General features: G+C 37.8%; 1 protein-coding gene across 1 annotated transcript; it reads left to right on the top strand.

Moving 5' to 3' along the window:
* The first annotated feature begins 10 nt into the window (after positions 1-10).
* Positions 11-19,374, top strand: LOC121386522 (clumping factor A-like). Its single transcript, XM_041517459.1, has 9 exons — positions 11-125; positions 2,610-2,643; positions 3,154-3,200; positions 4,294-4,410; positions 4,823-4,939; positions 5,297-5,413; positions 5,790-5,882; positions 12,438-12,542; positions 18,195-19,374. Exons 4-9 carry the CDS (start codon positions 4,302-4,304, stop codon positions 18,203-18,205), a joined length of 552 nt encoding a protein of 183 aa, XP_041373393.1. The 5' UTR covers positions 11-125; positions 2,610-2,643; positions 3,154-3,200; positions 4,294-4,301; the 3' UTR covers positions 18,206-19,374.
* Positions 19,375-19,864: the final 490 nt, after the last annotated feature.

Genomic DNA, 19,864 nt, shown 5'->3' with positions numbered 1-19,864 from the left:
TTCAGCTGCCATACCAGATCCGTTAAACTCAGTAGGCGTTGGGGTAGCCATTGGGTTGGCCATTGCTGTTGTCTTGGCGCTCATTGTTGGAGCAATTTTCCTCATTTACCGACGAATCAAAACAGGTGTAGCATTTTGCCTTGCTTATAATTCGAAAGGGGCGGGACGTAGCCCAGTGGTAAAACGCTTGCTTGGCGTTCATACATGTATTAAAGTCACACACCCTAGTTTCAGCCGGCGAAAAGTAATTATAATTCTGGTTAATCTACAAACCTGTAAAACACTTAGATCACTTTTTTATAAAATGAACTAAAAAAGAAGGTTTTATATCGATAAATACCATGGGAATCCCCGTAACTCAATTACTTGAAATAATTTTGAAAGTTAGTATTCTGATGTCACCGGTAGATGTCGCTCGAAGCACAGAGTGCACACAGACTTGGGATGCATTCGTTTCACATCTCCTGGGCATGTTCCAACTGTTCTGTCCTCTCCAGATATCGTAAGACGTATTGGTTTTAAGGGTTTGTAACGTTTTGTATTGAGATACTTACTTGTCTGAACTTTATTGTTAATGAAAATGTGCACGAACTGTGAAGAAAAAACTCACACATGAACGACAAGCAAACGACAACAAATCGGATGTTGATTGCGCGAACCGTGCACGAGAAAACAAACCGAACCAAAATGACAACGGTCACGTGGTATACCAACATCTGTGATGTTGAAACGGGAAGATCCCCTCTAAAAATAGATTGGACCTCGTCTGCTCAACGTTTTTTTCTCGAGGGCACGCACCTTTTTAAGAAATAAAAAATATGCATTTCGTGGTTTTACAAACATCAGGATTACCAGGATTACCAAAAAACACTTCAGGTGAATGGAAATGTGTATTCTAAATAATAAAATGTAAGTAAAGTGCCATTTTATTTGTGAAAAAAATGGGTTTAATAGCGAAAAACAACGGCGTAATACTTAACAACTAGCCGTTACTAGGGCGTGTCCCTTTAAAGGGAACCCTCCAGCAATTACTATGTGTTTTTAGACATCAGTAATATGCTGGGTGGGGGGGGGGGGGGGGGCGTAACCCAGTGATAAAGCGCTCAATTGATACGCAGTCGGTGTGGGATCGATCCCCGTCGATGGGCCCATTGAGCTATTTCTCGTTCCAGCCAGTGCAGTACGACTGGTATATCAAAGGCCGTGGTATTTGCTATTCTATCTGTGGAATAGTGCATGTAAAAGACTCTTGCTGCTAATAAAAAAAAATGTAAGTCTAGATATCAATAATACCGAATTATTAACATCCAATAGCCGATTATTAAAAAAATCAATGTGCTCAAGTGGTGTCGTTAAACAAAACAAACTTTAACTTTAAATTTTGCTACTAATTCGAGGGAATGGGGCGTAACCCAGTGGAATACCTCTCGTTTGATGCACAGTTGGTTTAGGATCGATCCCCTTCGATGCCTCCATTGACTTTCTTCTCGTTTCAGTCAGTTTTCCATAACTGGTGTAACAAAAGCCGTGGTATGTACTATCCTCTCAAGTGGAATACTGCATATAAACTATCCCTTGCTGCTACGTATTATCTGTGTGGTCCTTAACCACATGCCCGTCGTCATGTAGCCTAGTTAAAATGTGTTGAGTGCGGTTTGGGATCGATCCCCGTCAGTGGGGCAATTGGGCTATTTCTCGCTCTAGCGAGTGCACCACGACTGGTACATCAAAGGCCGTGGTATGTGCTATCCTGTCTATGGGATGGTGCATAAAAAAAGATCACTTGCTGCTAATCGAAAAGAATAGTCCATGACGTGGTGACAACGGGTTTCCTCCCTCGGTATCTGTGTGGTCCTTAACCATATGTCCGACGCCATATAACCGTAAAAGAAATGTGTTGAGTGCATCGTTAAATAAAAACATTTCCTTCTTCTTCCTTCCACGAGCTCAGTTGCAAATCATTAATTGGTGACTACTTGTATGTATTACCATGTTTCCGTACTGAATATCGGGATCGATCCACGTCGGTGCGTGCATTAGGTTATTTCTCAGTCAAGCCAGTGCACCACAAATGGTATATCAAAGGATGTGGTATGTGCTATCTTGTCTCTGGAATGGTCCATACAAAAGATCCCTAATGGAAGATTATAAGTCATACATGTTAATGTTTTATTGAACCATTAAAGGGACATTCCTGAGTTTGCTGGAATTGTTAAGATGATATCGACTAACAGAAACCTGTTAACGATTGTAATTACTTACAGATATATTTTTCTGCATACAATATTAGTGGCTGTATATTAAACGTGTTTTTTCTGTTGTTCTAATATTCGTACTAGGTTAAATATTATTTTATTTTGTAAAATATATGTTTTTCGTATGTATGAAATTATTTGTAGACAAAATCTAGTTTAGGCTTCTTATAAATATTAAGACGACCATAAAGAAACTGAATATACAGGCAAGAAAATATATTTAATATGTAAGTTTAATCGTAGAAATATTTTATTAGTCGGAAATATTTTACAATGCAGCAAACACGGGAATGCCCCTTTAATGATGCGTTTCGTTCATTTAATCATTTAATCATTTACTTATTCCGTTTCCAGGTAGTGTAAATATATCAAGCTCTCGCAAATACAGGTAATGTTTTTCAAAGTACACATCGCACGTGACAATTAGTGTTTATGTTATAAATGTGATATATATTAATGTAATTCAGTTTTAATTATTTTAAGTAACTATATTGTTATATTTATTCATACTTTGGTTATTTTGATATGCAAAGGTATTTTTCTTTTATTAAATTATTCACAAATAGAAAAAATCAAAACAATTAAAACAATGAATTATACAGTAAGTATAAGCGGAGTTTTGTGTTTTGTGGGTGGTGGGTTTGTTGTTATTTGGTGGGCTTTTCTGTTGTTGGTTGTTGGTTGTTGTTTTTTTTTTTGTTTTTTTTGCTTTGGTTTTACTTTATTTTGAATTCTTTTGCTTGTTTGGAGTATTTTAGGGTTTTTGTGTTTAACGTATACTTGTTTTGTTCGGGGGGATGTTGTAATTTATCAGTTTATGGACTGATGGGTTGATTGATTGATTGGATTGATTGATTGATACACCACTTGCAAAGCTTTATTTGTCTTATTATTCTAGAATTTCTCGCATTGAAGTCGGAAATGATGATTCTCTGGAAAAAGAAAGTTAGTATACAAATAGAAGACATTCATACACCCCAGTGATATACATTAATATAATGTATAAACGTTAATAAATATTGTTTTTAAAACATTCATACGAATATCTTCCAGACATTCAGGTTGCTAAATACAAATATTGTTACGTCAAGTCATACCAAGATAAGGTATTTTTAATCAGTTGTTACAACTTTTATATGTATTATGCCATTGGGTGACCTAACATTAAATTATTAATAGCATAAGTATAGTTTGATATGGCAACATAATACTCGTATTAAATTTATGAGAGCATACTTTGTGTTTTCATAACATGACTGGAAAAAGTAATCTTCATATTAAATAAATAATAAATTTTGTTTTAATAACAAATTAAACTTATGTGATTGGTGATTTATACCATATTCAGTATATTAATGGGATATTTGTTTTCTGTATTCATTGTAATACTAGGTATGAATGGGTGATTATATTATGTTTATTACAAAAACTATATTGCGTAACATATTTAATTTATTAGATGCGGTATTCATTCACCAGTAATTAGAAATCTTTTTATTGTGGATTTGTGACATATTAACTACATAAACTATAACAAAAGAATGGACAGCTTCATTTGTATATGTATTATAAAATTGGATTATATAATGGATTGTTAGATGTCGTAGGCCTATTCTATCGCTAGTACCCGGAATTTTTTTTATATTTATAAAGGTTTGGCTTACTTTTATATGTCATACATTCACTACATATCAACTTATTTATTATATTTAATATCAAACTAGATTAAATAATAGTTTATTAAATGAAGTATTCCATCACTAGATGAATCAAAGTATGTGGTTTGTGTTGTCCTGTCTGTGGTAAAATACATACATACATATATATCGTTTGACGGCATGAGCGTACAGAAATAAAGTGTCAAGAACATCCAGTAGCCGATGATTAATTAGTCAATGTGCTCTAGTGTGTTATTAAATACAAACAAACCAGTAGTATCCATTGATTTGATATAGTCTTAATTCCTATTTTTATATTAACTTATTGACCTCACCGCAAAGTCCGGTTTAGTGTAACAAACGTTTGACAATTAATTTAGGTACCACTATGGATGATTTGGAAACAGTTTCAAATTTGAGTTCTTCCGCTGAAACAAAGCTAGAGCCTGAAAATGAAGGGACCAGCAATTCTGACAGCAAAACGCAGCCCCAGCAAGGTATATTTAACTTTACCCTGCTATCCAAATATTTATTTATTATATTTAATATAAAACTAGATTAAATAATAGTTTATTAAATGAAGTATTCCATCACTAGATGAATCAAAGTATGTGGTACGTCCTGTTCTGTCTGTGGTAATATATATATATATATATATATATATATATATATATATATATATATATATATATGATGTCGTTTGACGGCATGAGCGTACTGAAATTAAAGTGTCAAGAACATCCAGTAGCCGATGATTAATTAGTCAATGTGCTCTAGTGTGTTATTAAATACAAATAAACCAGTAGTATCCATTGATTTGATATAGTCTTAATTCCTATTTTTATATTAACTTATTGACCTCACCGCAAAGTCCGGTTTAGTGTAATAAACGTTTGACCATTAATTTAGGTACCACTATGGATGATTTGGAAACAGTTTCAAATTTGAGTTCTTCCGCTGGAACAACGCTAGAGCCTGAAAACGAAGGGATCAGCAATTCTGACAGCAAAACGCAGCCCCAGCAAGGTATATTTAACTTTACCCTGCTATCCAAATATTTATTTATTATATTTAATATAAAACTAGATTAAATAATAATTTATTCAATGAAGTATTCCATCAATAGATCAATCAAAGTATGTGGACGTGCTGTTCTGTCTGTGGTAATATATATATATATATATATATATATATATGATGTCGTTTGACGGCATGAGCGTACTGAACTAAAGTGTCAAGAACATCCAGTAGCCGATGATTAATTAGTCAATGTGCTCTAGTATCCATTGATTTGATATAGTCTTAATTCCTATTTTTATATTAACTTATTGACCTCACCGCAAAGTCCGGTTTAGTGTAATAAAAGTTCGACCATTAATTTAGGTTCCACTATGGATGATTTGGAAACAGTTTCAAATCTGAGTTCTTCCGCTGGAACAACGCTAGAGCCTGAAAACGAAGGGATCAGCAATTCTGACAGCAAAACGCAGCTCCAACAAGGTATACTAAACTTTACCCTGCTATCATTTTGCGTAATGGCTGTATGTATGTATGTATATCATATGTATATGTATATGTATGTATGTATGTACATGTATGTATACATACATACATGCATACATACATACATATATACATACATACATCAAATAAAATATATAGACATTATAGATATAATTATTCTAATTATTAGCATATGCATGCATACATAAGTAAATGCATATATGTACATAGACACACTCATATATACATTACAAATATGCATTCTCGAAGTTGCAAGTGACATATTTCTTTTTGTTTTCTATTTACCAATGATAAATTGTTGCAAATTAATCGACACCACATTATATTATAATCTTTGCTTAATTAACTGCAGACAACCACCCGTCAGAGACACCAAAGCCGGATGCAGCACCCGGGATCCCAGAGCAAAACCCTTATGATGATCTTGAAGATACGAATAACAAAGGTATGCAACGTACATAGTTGCGTACCGACACACCCACACACCCATCCATCCATCGATCCATCCATCGCGTAATATTTTACAGATAACAGAGGTATACAACGTACGTACGTGCGTACATACATGCGTACCGACACACACACACACACACATCCATCCATCCATCGCGTAATATACAGATAACAAAGGTATACAACGTGAATACGTGCTTACCGACACACCCACACACCCATCCGTCCATCCATCCATCCCTCGCGTAATATACAGATAACAAAGGTATACAACGTACATACATGCGTACCGACGCACCCAAACACTCATCCATCCATCCATTCATCGTGTAATATACAGAAAAACAAAGGTATACAACGTACATATATGCGTACCGACACACCTGCACACCCATCCATCCATCCATCGCTCATTATACAGAGATACATGTATTAGTTAGTTTAGCGGGAAGATGGGGGTCACATGCACCCGTCTGATTTATTTTTCTAATTTACATATTTAATCCTGGAGATGTCTGGTAAACAAATGTTCCCATGAAACAATTCGTGCCTCAAGGCTTCCCTTTGGCGGCCAACTTGGCAGCAATAATCAGCATCACACAGAGACAAAAGATCCCATGTTTCAGTGTAATTTTGTTCGTTATACAACTTGCAGACTGGCATTTTAAGGAAACCAGATGATCAAGTGAAGGCCCTGCGATTCGATCACGTACTTGTGTCCAGTGGATCTGTTTTGTTATACTTTGTTTACACGAGGCGTCAAACAAGCAACCGCCACAGGAACCAAGTGCATCTGATGCATCTCGAAACACAGAGGAAAGTCCTTACGATGTTCCCCCAAAATTTGATGCACCTGTATCAACAGAGGAAAGTCCTTATGATGTGCCCCCAACATATGATGCCCCTGGATGAACAGACGAAAATCCTTATGATGTTCCTCCAACTTCTCACTTAACTGAAAAAGGTACAGACAAACAGGCACACAGTAGTAGTAGCAGTAGCAGAAGCAGTAGTAGTAGTTAAAGAAGGAGAAGAAGAAGGAGGTACCGACACACCCGCACACAGTAGCAGTAGTGGGAGTAGAAGAATTAGTAGAAGATATAGATGAAGAAGAAGGAGGCAATACATGTGACGTGTACCAGTATCGTGTCACATGCCAGTACTATGTTCTTTAACACACCAATTCCATCTATCGTCATCGTCATAGGCTACACTACCAGGCGACAATCGCGAAAGAAAACCCATAAGGAACACTGGGGTGGGCAAGGGCGCCTGTGCCCCTATACACGAGGAAGACGTACGTGTTTTGTTGTTGTTCTACTCTATATACATCAAGATAAATATATCACAGAGGAAAGTCACACACACACACACACACACACACACACACATACACACACACACACACACACATATATATATATATATATATATATATATATAGTTGTGGCCGCGTCCCAAGGATATGAACAATGTCTAGAGAATACAAATAACATTCACAGATGACAAAGGAAGAAATGTTTTATTTAACGACGCACTCAACACATTTAATTTACGGTTATATGGCGTCAGGCACAGATGCCAAAGCCGAAGTGTTCCAGTTTTCAGAATTAGAAATTTATTTAACAGTTAATGTTCACAGGTACGTTTCCAACAGATAGATCTCTTCTTTTCAGCTCTAGTTATATTAAACCAATGAGGACTGCATCACCAATAAATGTAAACAGCTTGCAGTTGCTCATAAATATTACTTCCATAAAGCAAGTTAATTAAGTAGAGATGGTAAGTTAATAAAATTTACTTTTATTCCAGTGTCAATTTAAATGTATGTAATGTAATAAAGTTGGAAAGTTGGACACGGGGACATGTCTTTAATGTTTGCTTGTCAGACCGCGAACGCGTGAGAGAACACCCGTTGACGTCCATTGACGTCAGCCTTTTCTGCTTTTTCTTAAGTACCACGTGATGTCATAACAGCCAATCAGAAATTACGTCACGCTAGGAAGAGATCTACCTTTACAAAATAAATAACATTTCATTTAATAATTACGTTAAGGACACAATTGCTCAATAACTAAAGTAATTGTTTTTTGCAGGGATGTCATTAATAGCTGGCACCCGGCAATATTTCGCCAGCTATCGAATCAATTGTCGCTGGGTATCGAACATCCAATAAACAATGCTTCTCGACCGTTTGTTGATTACAGCCAGCCATGTGTTTATAAATTTGCTGAACTGTTGCTTAAGCTACTCATTAAACCGAATGACCACTTCATTAAACAGGCACATTGTAACGGGAAATGTTTAGCGAAAAAGCAGGACTATCTGAACTCCCAATTTTGGATAGCTGCCGTACGAGGTTGAAAATGTTTTCGTGATTGGACTACTAATGAAGGGATGGGGGGTGGGGGACACGATCTAAAAATAGATCACCGCGTCACACTCTAGCCTCGCTTTCAAGAAGGTGCAGGGGAATACAAATGAAACAACAATGTCGGCAAACGCGGGAAAACGAATGGTAAGGGTTGGTGCATTGACTTGTATTCCAAGTGTTCCAACTGCAAATATCACACATACGATTTTAATTTCTTTGTTTTAGATATGAGGAATCTATATATTTTATATAATTTTAAACTGGAACTAACTTTATATTCTCTCCATATTGTAGGCGTTGAAAAATTCTAGCGTTCTAAGCTTAATGATGGAAGCAAGACAAAGGTCAAGTTTTAACGTGCACATTCAGAGCGTCCTGGCTAACGTTCGCTAGACTGGTTTTTACGCTACACAATAAACCGAATTAGCCTTGACAATTGGAAACATAAATTTGTGAATTCGAAAATTCTGATATCCCACCGCCTTCCAGAAAATGATGGGATGGCCTCACCAAAAGGGAAAAAATTAGCCATGATTAAAAAATCTTCTTTTCTTCCAGAACTATCATTTATGATTGAATGTCTTCATATCTGTCAAAGTCCTTAAATGATTTCTTAAAATTGTCAATTTCATTAATTTCAAGGCTTTACATTTCACTAATTTGGCACAACAGGCTTTTTTTGTCTGTTCTGTTCATGGCACACCAAGTTGTTTTTAGTACAGTAATGCTCATATTAGCTAGTGAATAGTTGTACATATTCAGAAATGTATTTCAAGTTATTTTAATCTAATTACAGCTTAAAATTTCATTGATTTTGATGTGAAATGTTTTGTGGTCAGCATGTTTGTACTTAATTTGGGCATACTTCTTTTGGGCACATCCTTTATTGCCTCAGTTTAGGTGCAATCTAAAGTCCTGTCTGCTAGTGCCTGTGATGGGGTTTACTAGAGTATTATATAGAAATGCATTTATGATGCAATTTCTTCACAACTACTAGACCATTCCCAACTAAAGTTGGAGGAAAGCTGATTGAAATGCATCTTTGAGCACATAACATGATATTGAAGTGTTCTGGGGAGGACCCTAATTAATGTCCTTGTCACTCAACCCACATGAAAAGGATCTAAAGACTAATTATTCACCATCAGGTCTTTTTCCGCATCATGATTAATGGCCGCCTATAATTTGATATTCACCTACTATTTTTATTTTTAATGACATCACTGTTTTGGGCCAGCTTCCGTTTGCTATTTACAGTTTATAAATGCACACTCTAGATCCTGAGAAACTTCAACTTTTTATAAATACGTCAGATTAGTCCATAGCAAAAGCATTACAAACTTGAAATAATTAATACTGGAAATTTCTAAAGTGCATAAACATAAAACTAAGATCTATTCATTGCTCTTTTAGTCTAAAATTAGCGTAAAAATATTTTACAGAAAAAATCCTTTAGAATATTTATAAAAACGACATTACTGGCTAGGCACAGAAACACGCTATTGTACATTGCAAATATATTGGGAATTCAGGCTAATAATACAAACAAATTCTAATGTGCATAAACATGAGACAATCACTACACAATTGCTTTTTGGGGTCTAATTTCAATATAAAATTGTTTTAATGAAAAAGCCTTTGGGAATATTGTAAAAACGGCATTATTTAATAGGCACAAAAGACGCTATGGTGCATTGCAAATATATTGGGAATTCAAACTAATAATACAAACAAATTCTAATGTGCATAAAGACGAGACTATCACTACACAATTGCTTTTTTGGTCTAATTTCAATACAAAATAGTTTTAATGAAAAAGCCTTTGGGGGGTGTTATAAAAACAGCATTTTTATACTGTTGGTTACAAACATTGTGTACCGATATATCAGACCTTAGCAACCTGTATGTGTAAACAGGTTCTCAGCGTACAAGGATATAGTTCCTAAAAGCACTAATATTACAGTAATCAGATTTACAGTTATTATCTCAATTAATTAATAAAATGATTTGCCATAATGTACAAACAATAGTAGGATACGCTTAACTAAGAAAATAGCTAATCGATCGAGTTTTGGGGGAAAATAAACTTTACAGTCGATCAAACTGAAATTTATCCCAGGTTTATTTATGAGCCCATGGGATGTTTTCAGTGTGTACGTACACACCCTTTGCAATTATAGAAATATTTACATCAATAATATTAATGTCAACGTTGTGTCATAGCTTTTATATGCACAGGAATCTGGGAATTAAATAAAGTCGAAGACCGCTAGGCCAAAACACGGACTTCAAACATTAAATTAACACATTTAGCGATCGTAATATACTACTATCCCATAAATAATTTACGGCAACTATGTACAAACATAGTTTCCATACACTATAAACATATTTGGAAATACAACTAAATGTAGATCGCATTGTGCATCCAAACGATCGCTAATAACAATGGTTACGCAATACCGTTTTTATCTATAGTGCGCGACACGTCAAACTGCACTACTAAGAATTTCGTTAAACAGTAACTGTAATAAATGGCAGAAGTTCCAGACATTACAGAATACAAGCACATATGCAAATAATTACTACTAAATGTAAAAATAAATATTCTGTTTTGTCCAATATCAAAATTACTTGAGAAAAGTCCATGTCACAGCACAGTTAAGAAAATTGTTGGGACAGCTATGACAATATATATATATATATATATATATATATATATATATATATATATATATATATATATATATATATATATATACAGTTAAATCCAGTTGGCTCGAACCCCGTCGGTGCTCGAGAAAGTGTTCGACCCATCAGGTAGTTCGACCGAACCATTCAGTCAACATCGGACATTTCCGTAACATCAGTTAGAAAGTTGAATTAGATACAAATTGTGTAATACACGTAAATGCACTGAAATCAAATAAATAAATGGCAAATTCTTAATCTGTATTTATATGAATTTATTACTGAACAATTTGAATATTTCAACAATAAAAAACGCAGCACTGTCCACTTTTCAGAAATGTAGTCGTTTTCAAAGTAACGCTTTATGCTGAGGCCCGTTTGTGCACTAATTGTTTGATTGGTATCACGGTTCATTTAACAGTTGCGGTAACACTAGCTGTACTTGAAAGATCATTACCGATAGTCGTTAACAAACAACATGACCAGTGTGGTGACGAAAGGATTGCATAGCTAGTGTTGCGATTCCCCGATTCATCTATGACTGCGTCGTAAAATAAAATATTTCTTTCTTTCTTTCTATAGTTCGTTCCGCCTAAATAATTAATCCGAAGGTTATAATAACCAACTGCGCAAGCGCAGCACTTGTTAGTCCTGTTTGGCGGTTTGCCATAAGGCCAAATGAAAAAAGAGTTGGTGATCGTCCCCGCCCGTACCTGAAAAATGCGCCCGGCCCTGAAATTATTTTATTTTTTAGTTTGTTAAAAACTGTTAAAAATGCGTCGGGATAGCAGCAATTCACTTTTCGTAAGCACCATAAGGGGTTAAACCATCACCAGGTCCATCTGGCGGCCAGTGAAGGAACTACAACATCCAGGCGCATGCGCTGTTGACTGCTACTCCTGGTCTCCAGGGTTTTATAAAGTTTTTCACAGAAAAAAAAGAAGAAAAACCCCCCTCCTCCCCCCCCCACCCCACCCTGATTTGTGTGATCAAAAGGACGATCACCAACTCTTTTTTTTGTTTTTTGTTTTTTTGGCTTAATTGATATTTGATGGATCACCAGTTCGAGGGAAATATAGCTATTAACATAGATGGGACCGACAATTTAGTTCGAGCGAAGGCTTATAGTCGACCCTGGACGTATCCGACCCTTCAGCAGTTAATATAAGGGTTTACCGAACAAAACACTCGGGTAGTCGTTTTTGGTTCGAGCGTTGCGGTGTGATCGACCCTTCCGAGGTCGAGCCAACGAGATTCTACTGTATATATATATATATATATATATATATATATATTAGATGTAACCCGTGCTTATCACAGAAAAAATTAGATGAGACACATATTTATATCTATAGATAGATGGATGGATGGATGGATGGATATAGATACCAGTTATGTGCCACATTCCAGTAGCATATACAGTCGTATACTAGTATACCATCTCCATCTATCACCATCCAAATTGTGTTATCCTTTATTTAGGTGAGGCGCAGGACAAGAAACCGCCACATGAATCGAACCCGTATTCTGCACTTGGAGCCAGAGAGGAAAAGCTGTATGAGTGTATTGGAGACCAGACTAAAACAGGTATACATCACACGTACATTTTTACGAATACACACACACGCACGCACGCACGCACGCACGCACACACACACACACAAACACAGATATATATATATATATATATATATATATATATATATATATATATATATATATATATATAATTATGTGTGTGTGTGAAACATCCCCAGCCCATTGCTTTGAAGAAAGAACGACCTTGGCACACTTGGCAGGTGTCTGGCCTTGGCGTGAGTCATGGACCGCCCTTGGCATACTTGGCAGGTGTCTGGCCTTGGTATGAGTCATGCCCTGACCTACTTAGACTAGTTCCGTTGTGCCCTTGGACTGTCCCCCAGACTATTGTCCTTGGCCTACTTACGACTGGTCTTGACCTATGTAGGCTCGTATTTAGATATAAAAAGGGGTGTTATGTTAGTAGCGTCATTCGCTTGCCGAAAGTTCTGTGAACGAGATCTATTTTTGCTTTGGAGTTTGAAGATATTCTGGTACGAAGAAAATGACATCGGGATATTCGAGCAGTGTTAGTAGCAGCAGCAGTAGCGACGAGGACGACGTCTTGGTCTGCAAATGTTCAGAAAGACATACGATCAAAAGAGTGACTACCAAACAAGATGAGGAGAAGAAGAGTATTCATTATACGGATCAAATGGATGCTACACGTGACATTGGGGTTGGAACTGAAGATGGCGAACACGTGGATGAACCCACAGATCAGACGGATGCTGCCTGTGAAACAGATGCTGCCTGTGAAACAGATGCTGCCTGTGAGGAAGATTGCTATTCGAGACGTTACGTGTTCTGTCATCGTCCCGAAATGAGACATTTCTATGCCCGGATGCTGACGTATGCTCGGTGGCCCATACAATTACGTCAAAAACCAAAAGAACTTGCCAAGGCCGGTTTCTACTACACGGGAGACCACGATGCCATCACCTGCTACTGTTGCAGACTTCGCGTCTACCGATGGAAGAAGACAGACGACCCAGTGATGGAACATTACAGACTCTCTCCAAGATGTCCTTATGTGAACAACCTGTTCAGACATTAAATGTTTTTAGACACTTGTGTGCTATGTTTTCATGTTGTATGTTGTGAATAAAACCGTGAATAACAGGTTTTGCTTTCTTATTTATGTCCTGGGTCCACGAGTGTGTCTCTGGACGTGTCCCTATGGTAGTAACACTGGTAAAGGGTAATATTTTGGTAACGATTATTTTTGGGAGCTCGCACGATGAGATTTGTGCTTGGGAGGAGGGACACTGGTCATACGTATCACACACATTCAAACATTCCTGTACCATATCTTTATGCGTCATAAGGTATATAAGTAAAATAGTTTTGGAAAAAAACTCGTCATTTGAGGTAGAACTTTCAGAGGAGCAACATGTCAGACCAGTACAAGTTATATGTACCCGACGTGGATAAGTGGACCCGTTTCTATAAACTGCAGGCAGAAGGTAAACTTCAACCTCATTTTCCAGTGCAACGTGGTGGGAAAAGTCAGATCATGTACAGTGTGGATCGATGTCTAGAACTCTACGATCCCACGTGGAAAAAAGAAAAAGAGGAACAGAACAAGTCCCCGACACCCAAAGTCGTCATGGTCTCCTCAACACAACAAGTGGTAGAACAAGCCAAAGCCGATCTGAAACGGAAACATCAACAACAACAACAAAGTGGTACGGGTTGGAAAGCCCCGAAACTGCAGAAGCATTTCTAAATAAGCTATAAAAGGAACTATGTGGGTCAGATATCGTCATTTCATTTAGAGTCGTCATGCAGAGCACATGTTCAGAATGTGGTTTCACATTCTCAAGGAGAGACGCCATGTTAAGACATTTTCAACAAAAACATGCTAAAGGTCTACCACCACCACCACCACCACCACCACCACCACCACCACCACCACAGCAGCAGCCACCACCACCACCACCACCACAGCAGCAGCAGCATCCCCTAAGATTGCTACATCCCTTCACCATGATCGTGTCGGGACCCACGTCGTGTGGAAAGACATTTTTGGTATACAAATTGTTGAGAGATGGTAAAATCCAGCCGCCTCCCCAGCGCATCATCTGGCTCTACAAACGATGGCAACCCCTCTATGATATGATCAAAAAGGTTGCTCGAGTGAAATTTGTTCAAGGTATACCTGAGAATTTGGAAAAGGATCGTTATTTGGATCCCAGAGTCAGAAATCTCATCGTGTTGGACGACCTGATGTGTATGGCTAATAAAGACCCAAGGATCACCGACCTGTTCACAGAAGGAAGTCATCACAGAAACTTATCCGTCATCGCTATCAACCAGAACCTGTATCACAGCAAGGACCCGACACAGAGAAGAAACTGCCATTATCTAGCGCTGTTCAACAACCCCATCGACAAGCAGCAAGTTCTGACTTTGGCACGGCAGATGTATCCGGAAAACACTAGTCATTTCATGCATCAGTTTGAGGAAGCTACCCACAGGCCCTACGGACATCTCTTGGTGGACTTGAAACCGACCACACCCGAACATTGGCGTCTTCGGCCTAATGGTTTAGAGACGGGGCCGTCCGAATGGTATAAAAGCACGAGCGTAACGGCGAATGTCTCAGAAGACGTGCAACCACTGTCGAAGAAAGAGCTCTACCTGCAAATTATGCAAAGGGGCGCATTCAAGAGAAAACTACCAGGCATACCCGCCTACGAAAGTGACGACGCAGAAGAAGATGATGAGGTAGAACCCTATCTGAAAAAAGTCAAGAGGATGCAGTCTTGCGATACGTGTGGTCTGGTCTTTAAAGACGGAAGCGACTTGCAGCGACACGTGAAAACGTGCGAAAAGGGAAATGGAGAGCCGTCGCCCGACCTGGAAAACGAAGGCATTCGTCTCATGGTGGAACGTGAATTCGACATCAATCGTGACTATCTCCAAAGCAAGAGGAAACGCTACGAAGAAAAAAACATGTCCCAAGATGCCACTGAAAGAATCATGAAGACATTGCAATGGAAGTTATTTAAAGATACGTACTCTCGCTTTCTGACATATATGCATTACTTTGACAAAGGTCCCAACACCAGTAACATTTTACAGTTTGTGAATCCAGGCAAAAAGATGTGAGACCACAGATTCGTTCTAAATTAAATCAGTATCGTTCATGGATCGGCGAATATTTGGATGAACAAGACGACGACGATACCGACGATGAGGAGGACGACAGTGATGAAGAGAAATGAACACTCATATTATTCGCATGTCGCCCTTAAGGCCTCTCGATGTAACCCAATGTGTGTCCATTTCATGTGTAGTTGTCTCTAGAGAGACCAGTGATTGTAATTTAGAAATAAAAAAAATGAAAAACCAAACCATTGCGTTTGTTTTTTGTGTTTTTTACTCTATGACTAGATTTGTGATTGGATATTTCTACCGCTACTTTATGTGTACAAGACAGAACATACCACGACCTTTCATATACCAGACATAATACACTGGTTGGCTATAGCTTAATGGGCCACCGACGGGGATCGATCCTAGATCGACCACTGTATTTACCCATTTGGTAATTAAAACGTCCTGTAAAAAGGCTTGTACTCTAGGGAAATACTTGTGTTTAAAATGCAGTTAAAAGATCATAGGTTAGGTTGGAGGGTTGAGTTGCAGTCACGCGTTCTTTCTTCAAAGCAGTGGGTTAGGGATGTTTCACACACACACACTCACACACACACACACACACACACACACACACACACACACACACACACATTCCTTTCTTCCCTTAACAAACATCCCTTTCTTCTCCTTAACAAATATTCCTTTCTTCTCCTTAACGCATATGCCTTTCTTCTTAACAAACATTCCTTTCTTCGAGACAAATATGTCTTTCTTTCCCTATGACTAAAACAAAATACTAAAAATAAATATTTGTATTCAATTAATCTTTATTTTACGAGGAAGGAAATGTTTTATTTACTCAACACATTTTATTTACGGTTATACGGACATATGGTTAAGGACCACACAGATATTGATTGAGGAAAAAAAGAAATGTTTTATTTAACGACGCACTCAACACATTTTATTTACGGTTATACGGACATATGGTTAAGGACCACACAGATTTTGAGAGAAAACCCGCTGTCGCCACTACATGGGCTACTCTTCTGATTAGCAGCAAGGGATCCTACACTATCCCACAGGCAGGATAGCACATACCACGGTCGTTGTCCAGTTGTGGAGCACTGGCTGGATATAGCCCAATGGGCCCACCGACGGGAATCGATCCCAGACCTACCGCACATCAAGGGAACACTGAGCTACGTCCCGTCCACACAGGGTTATTAGAGGATGCTTGTATTGGGTTCTGCTTGAACAAAATAAATAAATAAACAAATAAATAAATAAATAAAATAAAAACAAATAAATAAATAAACTAATTTAAAAAATAATAATAGAAAAAAAAATTCTACCACATGAGATACGAACGACGTACCTTTCACGCTCAAGTCGACGACGCTAACGACTGAGCTACCGAAACATTGGTAAAACCTGTCATTTAAACCATATATATGTGGGTGGGTGTGTGCTCGCGGGATGAAGCGACGAAATAGATCAGTTCATAATAATCTTGTGAATGCGCTATCAGATAGTGTAGAACGAGAATTCCTTTTTACACCTATTTCAATCATTTCGTCTTTCTGCCAGACTTTGAGAACTTAACTTCTAGAAGTTCCGTAGAGTATTTTATTTAGAGACTGACAACACAAGATACCATCACTTGCCGGATGTAAACAGTGATAACCATTCAACATTCAGCGCGCTAAAATTAAATACACTACCTCGCGTCGGGCAGTCCTTAGAAGTGGTAGGTTAACGACACCACTAGAGCATCTCGATTTATTAATCATCGGCTATTGGATGTGAAACATACTTCTGACAGTTTTAGAGAGGAAACCCGCTGCACTTTCCCATTAGTAGCAATTAATGATCTTACACCATCCCTGACAAGGCTAGGCGATGAGTCACACACCAAGTACGTCAAGGCTATGACTTACACCAAGGTCGCACACCTGCCCAGGTATACCAGTCACTGCCTTCTAAGTCGGTCAATGCTAAACAAATCGGCCAGGGCCAGTCCAAGGACATCAGTACCAACCTAAGTCGGTCAGGGCCAGTCCAAGGACATCAGTACCAACCTAAGTCGGTCAGGGCCAGTCCAAGGACATCAGTACCATCCTAAGTCGGTCAGGGACACGGGCGAGCGTTCACCCTAGTAGACCACACCACTATGACTCACACCTGCCAAGTACACCAAGGTCAAGGTCACGGAAAGTAGGTCATGGCCCCAGGAAGGCCTTGTTACTACTTTTGTTTATTTTCTTGGGGGTTTTCTTAATCTTTTTTATTGATTGATTGATTGATTCATTCATTCATTCATTCATGCATTCATTCACTGTATGTGCTAATCTGTCTGGAATGTTGCATACAAAAGATCCCATGCTTCTAATATAAAAGTATAATGGGTTTCCTGTCTAAGACAGAATTACCAAATGTTTAATATCTAATAGCCGATTATTAACATATCAATGTGCTTTAATGGTGTCATTAAAGAAAACAAACTTTTCAACTTCGTTCATTAATTTATTTATTTATGTATGTATTTATTTACAGAAATAGACTGAAGCACAGTTTCACAGTTTATGAATAGAGATGCTGATGTCAAAAAGAAAACAACTGAAGAAAAACATAGTGAACAGTTTGTTTGTCTAATCGTGTTTAGTGACAGTTGCGTTAAGTACTCAATTTTATTTGCAAATAGTATTTAACATGGCACTATTGTGTAGCGACCTGTGAAACTTGTATGGCTAACAAGGTGATCTCAGAAACTTAATTATGAAAATAACCCACTAAACCAAGCATAGTTAACTCACTAGTTATATTTTCCATGGCTATCTGTATTACTTTTTCTGGACGCATTTTGCACAGTCAGCAAACTTGCTTCTTACTCAAGGCAGTATAGCAAAAGAGACATAGAAATTGCAAAACTGTATGTAATAAAACAAATAACATAGCAAAAATGTAGAAGGATATAATTAGTGGAACTATTTTAAATTCAGTAAACATAAGTTAGGAAACACTATTTTAATCGTATGCCTCAGTAGGGACTATTCTATCTATTAGGCATGATAATTACCTTTCTTTGAACATCGGCAATATTAGTGGTAGAATCAGAATTAGGTCCACACAAATAAGCTGCTGTTTGACTGTTTTTATCTTATTGCAGACAGTTTTATAATGCAAATTAATATTATTAGATTGAATTTGATAGATGACGCCATTTAGTTCGCTAAGATGTGTAACTTGTTCACACTGAAGACTTCTTTGTGGTAATTCCAAACCCTGCAAATACATGTAGCACGTTTAGTGTAAAATGGGTGTAGTCCGGCCAGTTTTAGTAGGTGTATTTGTTAAAAACCAAAATCATGCGAGAAAGAACTGAACAGGGGTTGTCTTTTTCAGAAGATATTGTAACACACATACCCAACCCCAACTCCAACCCCACCTCCCCCACCCAACCCCACCACCCCCACCTCGATATGCAAAGTTGAATAAACCAAATACAAGTGCCTACTGATATTAATAAAAGTAACCTAACTGAAAGTGTTGTGCTGGGTATAAAACACATTTACTATTTAACACTGTTACACGATTCCGGATGGTTTACGGTTGCATTCTTCTGACCCACTAGGATCGATCCCCGTCGGTGGGTCCATTGGACTATTTTTCGTTCCATCCAGTGCACCACGACTGGTATATCAAAGGGCGTGGTATGTGCTATCCTGTCTATGGGATGGTGCATATAAAATATCCATTGCTGCTAATCAAAAAGAGTAGCCCATGAAGAGGCGACGGCTGGTTTCCTCTCCCAATATATGTGTGGTCCTTGACGCCATATACCGTACATAAAATTTGTTGAGTTAAATAAATCATTTCCTTCCTTCTTCTGACCACTGTAGTGGACATATTTGTCGACGAAGTCAGAGGATGTGCCCACAACAGACGTGCTTGGTCCTTCAATGGATGTAATCGTGTCAATGGATTGTTTGAATGACTGACGGACTGATTCATTGTTTGGTTGGTTAGTTGACTAAGTGATTCTTCTTCAAAGTTCTAAACGTGTTTTATATTAGGCCTATCTTTTCCCAATATATGTAAACTAGCTGCCAAAATTTGCCATACTATTCTTAGCAGACAGAATCCCTTTTATATCCCAGCCAGTGCACTACGACTGGTATATCAAAGGCCGTGGTATGTACTACCCTGTCTGTGGGATGGTGCAT

This window comes from Gigantopelta aegis, chromosome 12, assembly GCF_016097555.1.
Source record: "Gigantopelta aegis isolate Gae_Host chromosome 12, Gae_host_genome, whole genome shotgun sequence".
NCBI lineage: Eukaryota > Metazoa > Mollusca > Gastropoda > Neomphalida > Peltospiridae > Gigantopelta > Gigantopelta aegis.
The sequence above is the reverse complement of the archived record's forward strand: the minus strand, read 5'-3'. Positions and strand labels throughout refer to the sequence as shown.

Coding starts and splice junctions, on each gene's coding strand:
- LOC121386522 (XM_041517459.1), top strand. CDS start 4,302: ATGGATGATTTGGAAACAGTTTCAAATTTGAGTTCTTCCGCTGAAACA. Junction 4,411..4,822: donor CAAAACGCAGCCCCAGCAAG/GTATATTTAACT, acceptor CCATTAATTTAG/GTACCACTATGGATGATTTG. Junction 4,940..5,296: donor CAAAACGCAGCCCCAGCAAG/GTATATTTAACT, acceptor CCATTAATTTAG/GTTCCACTATGGATGATTTG.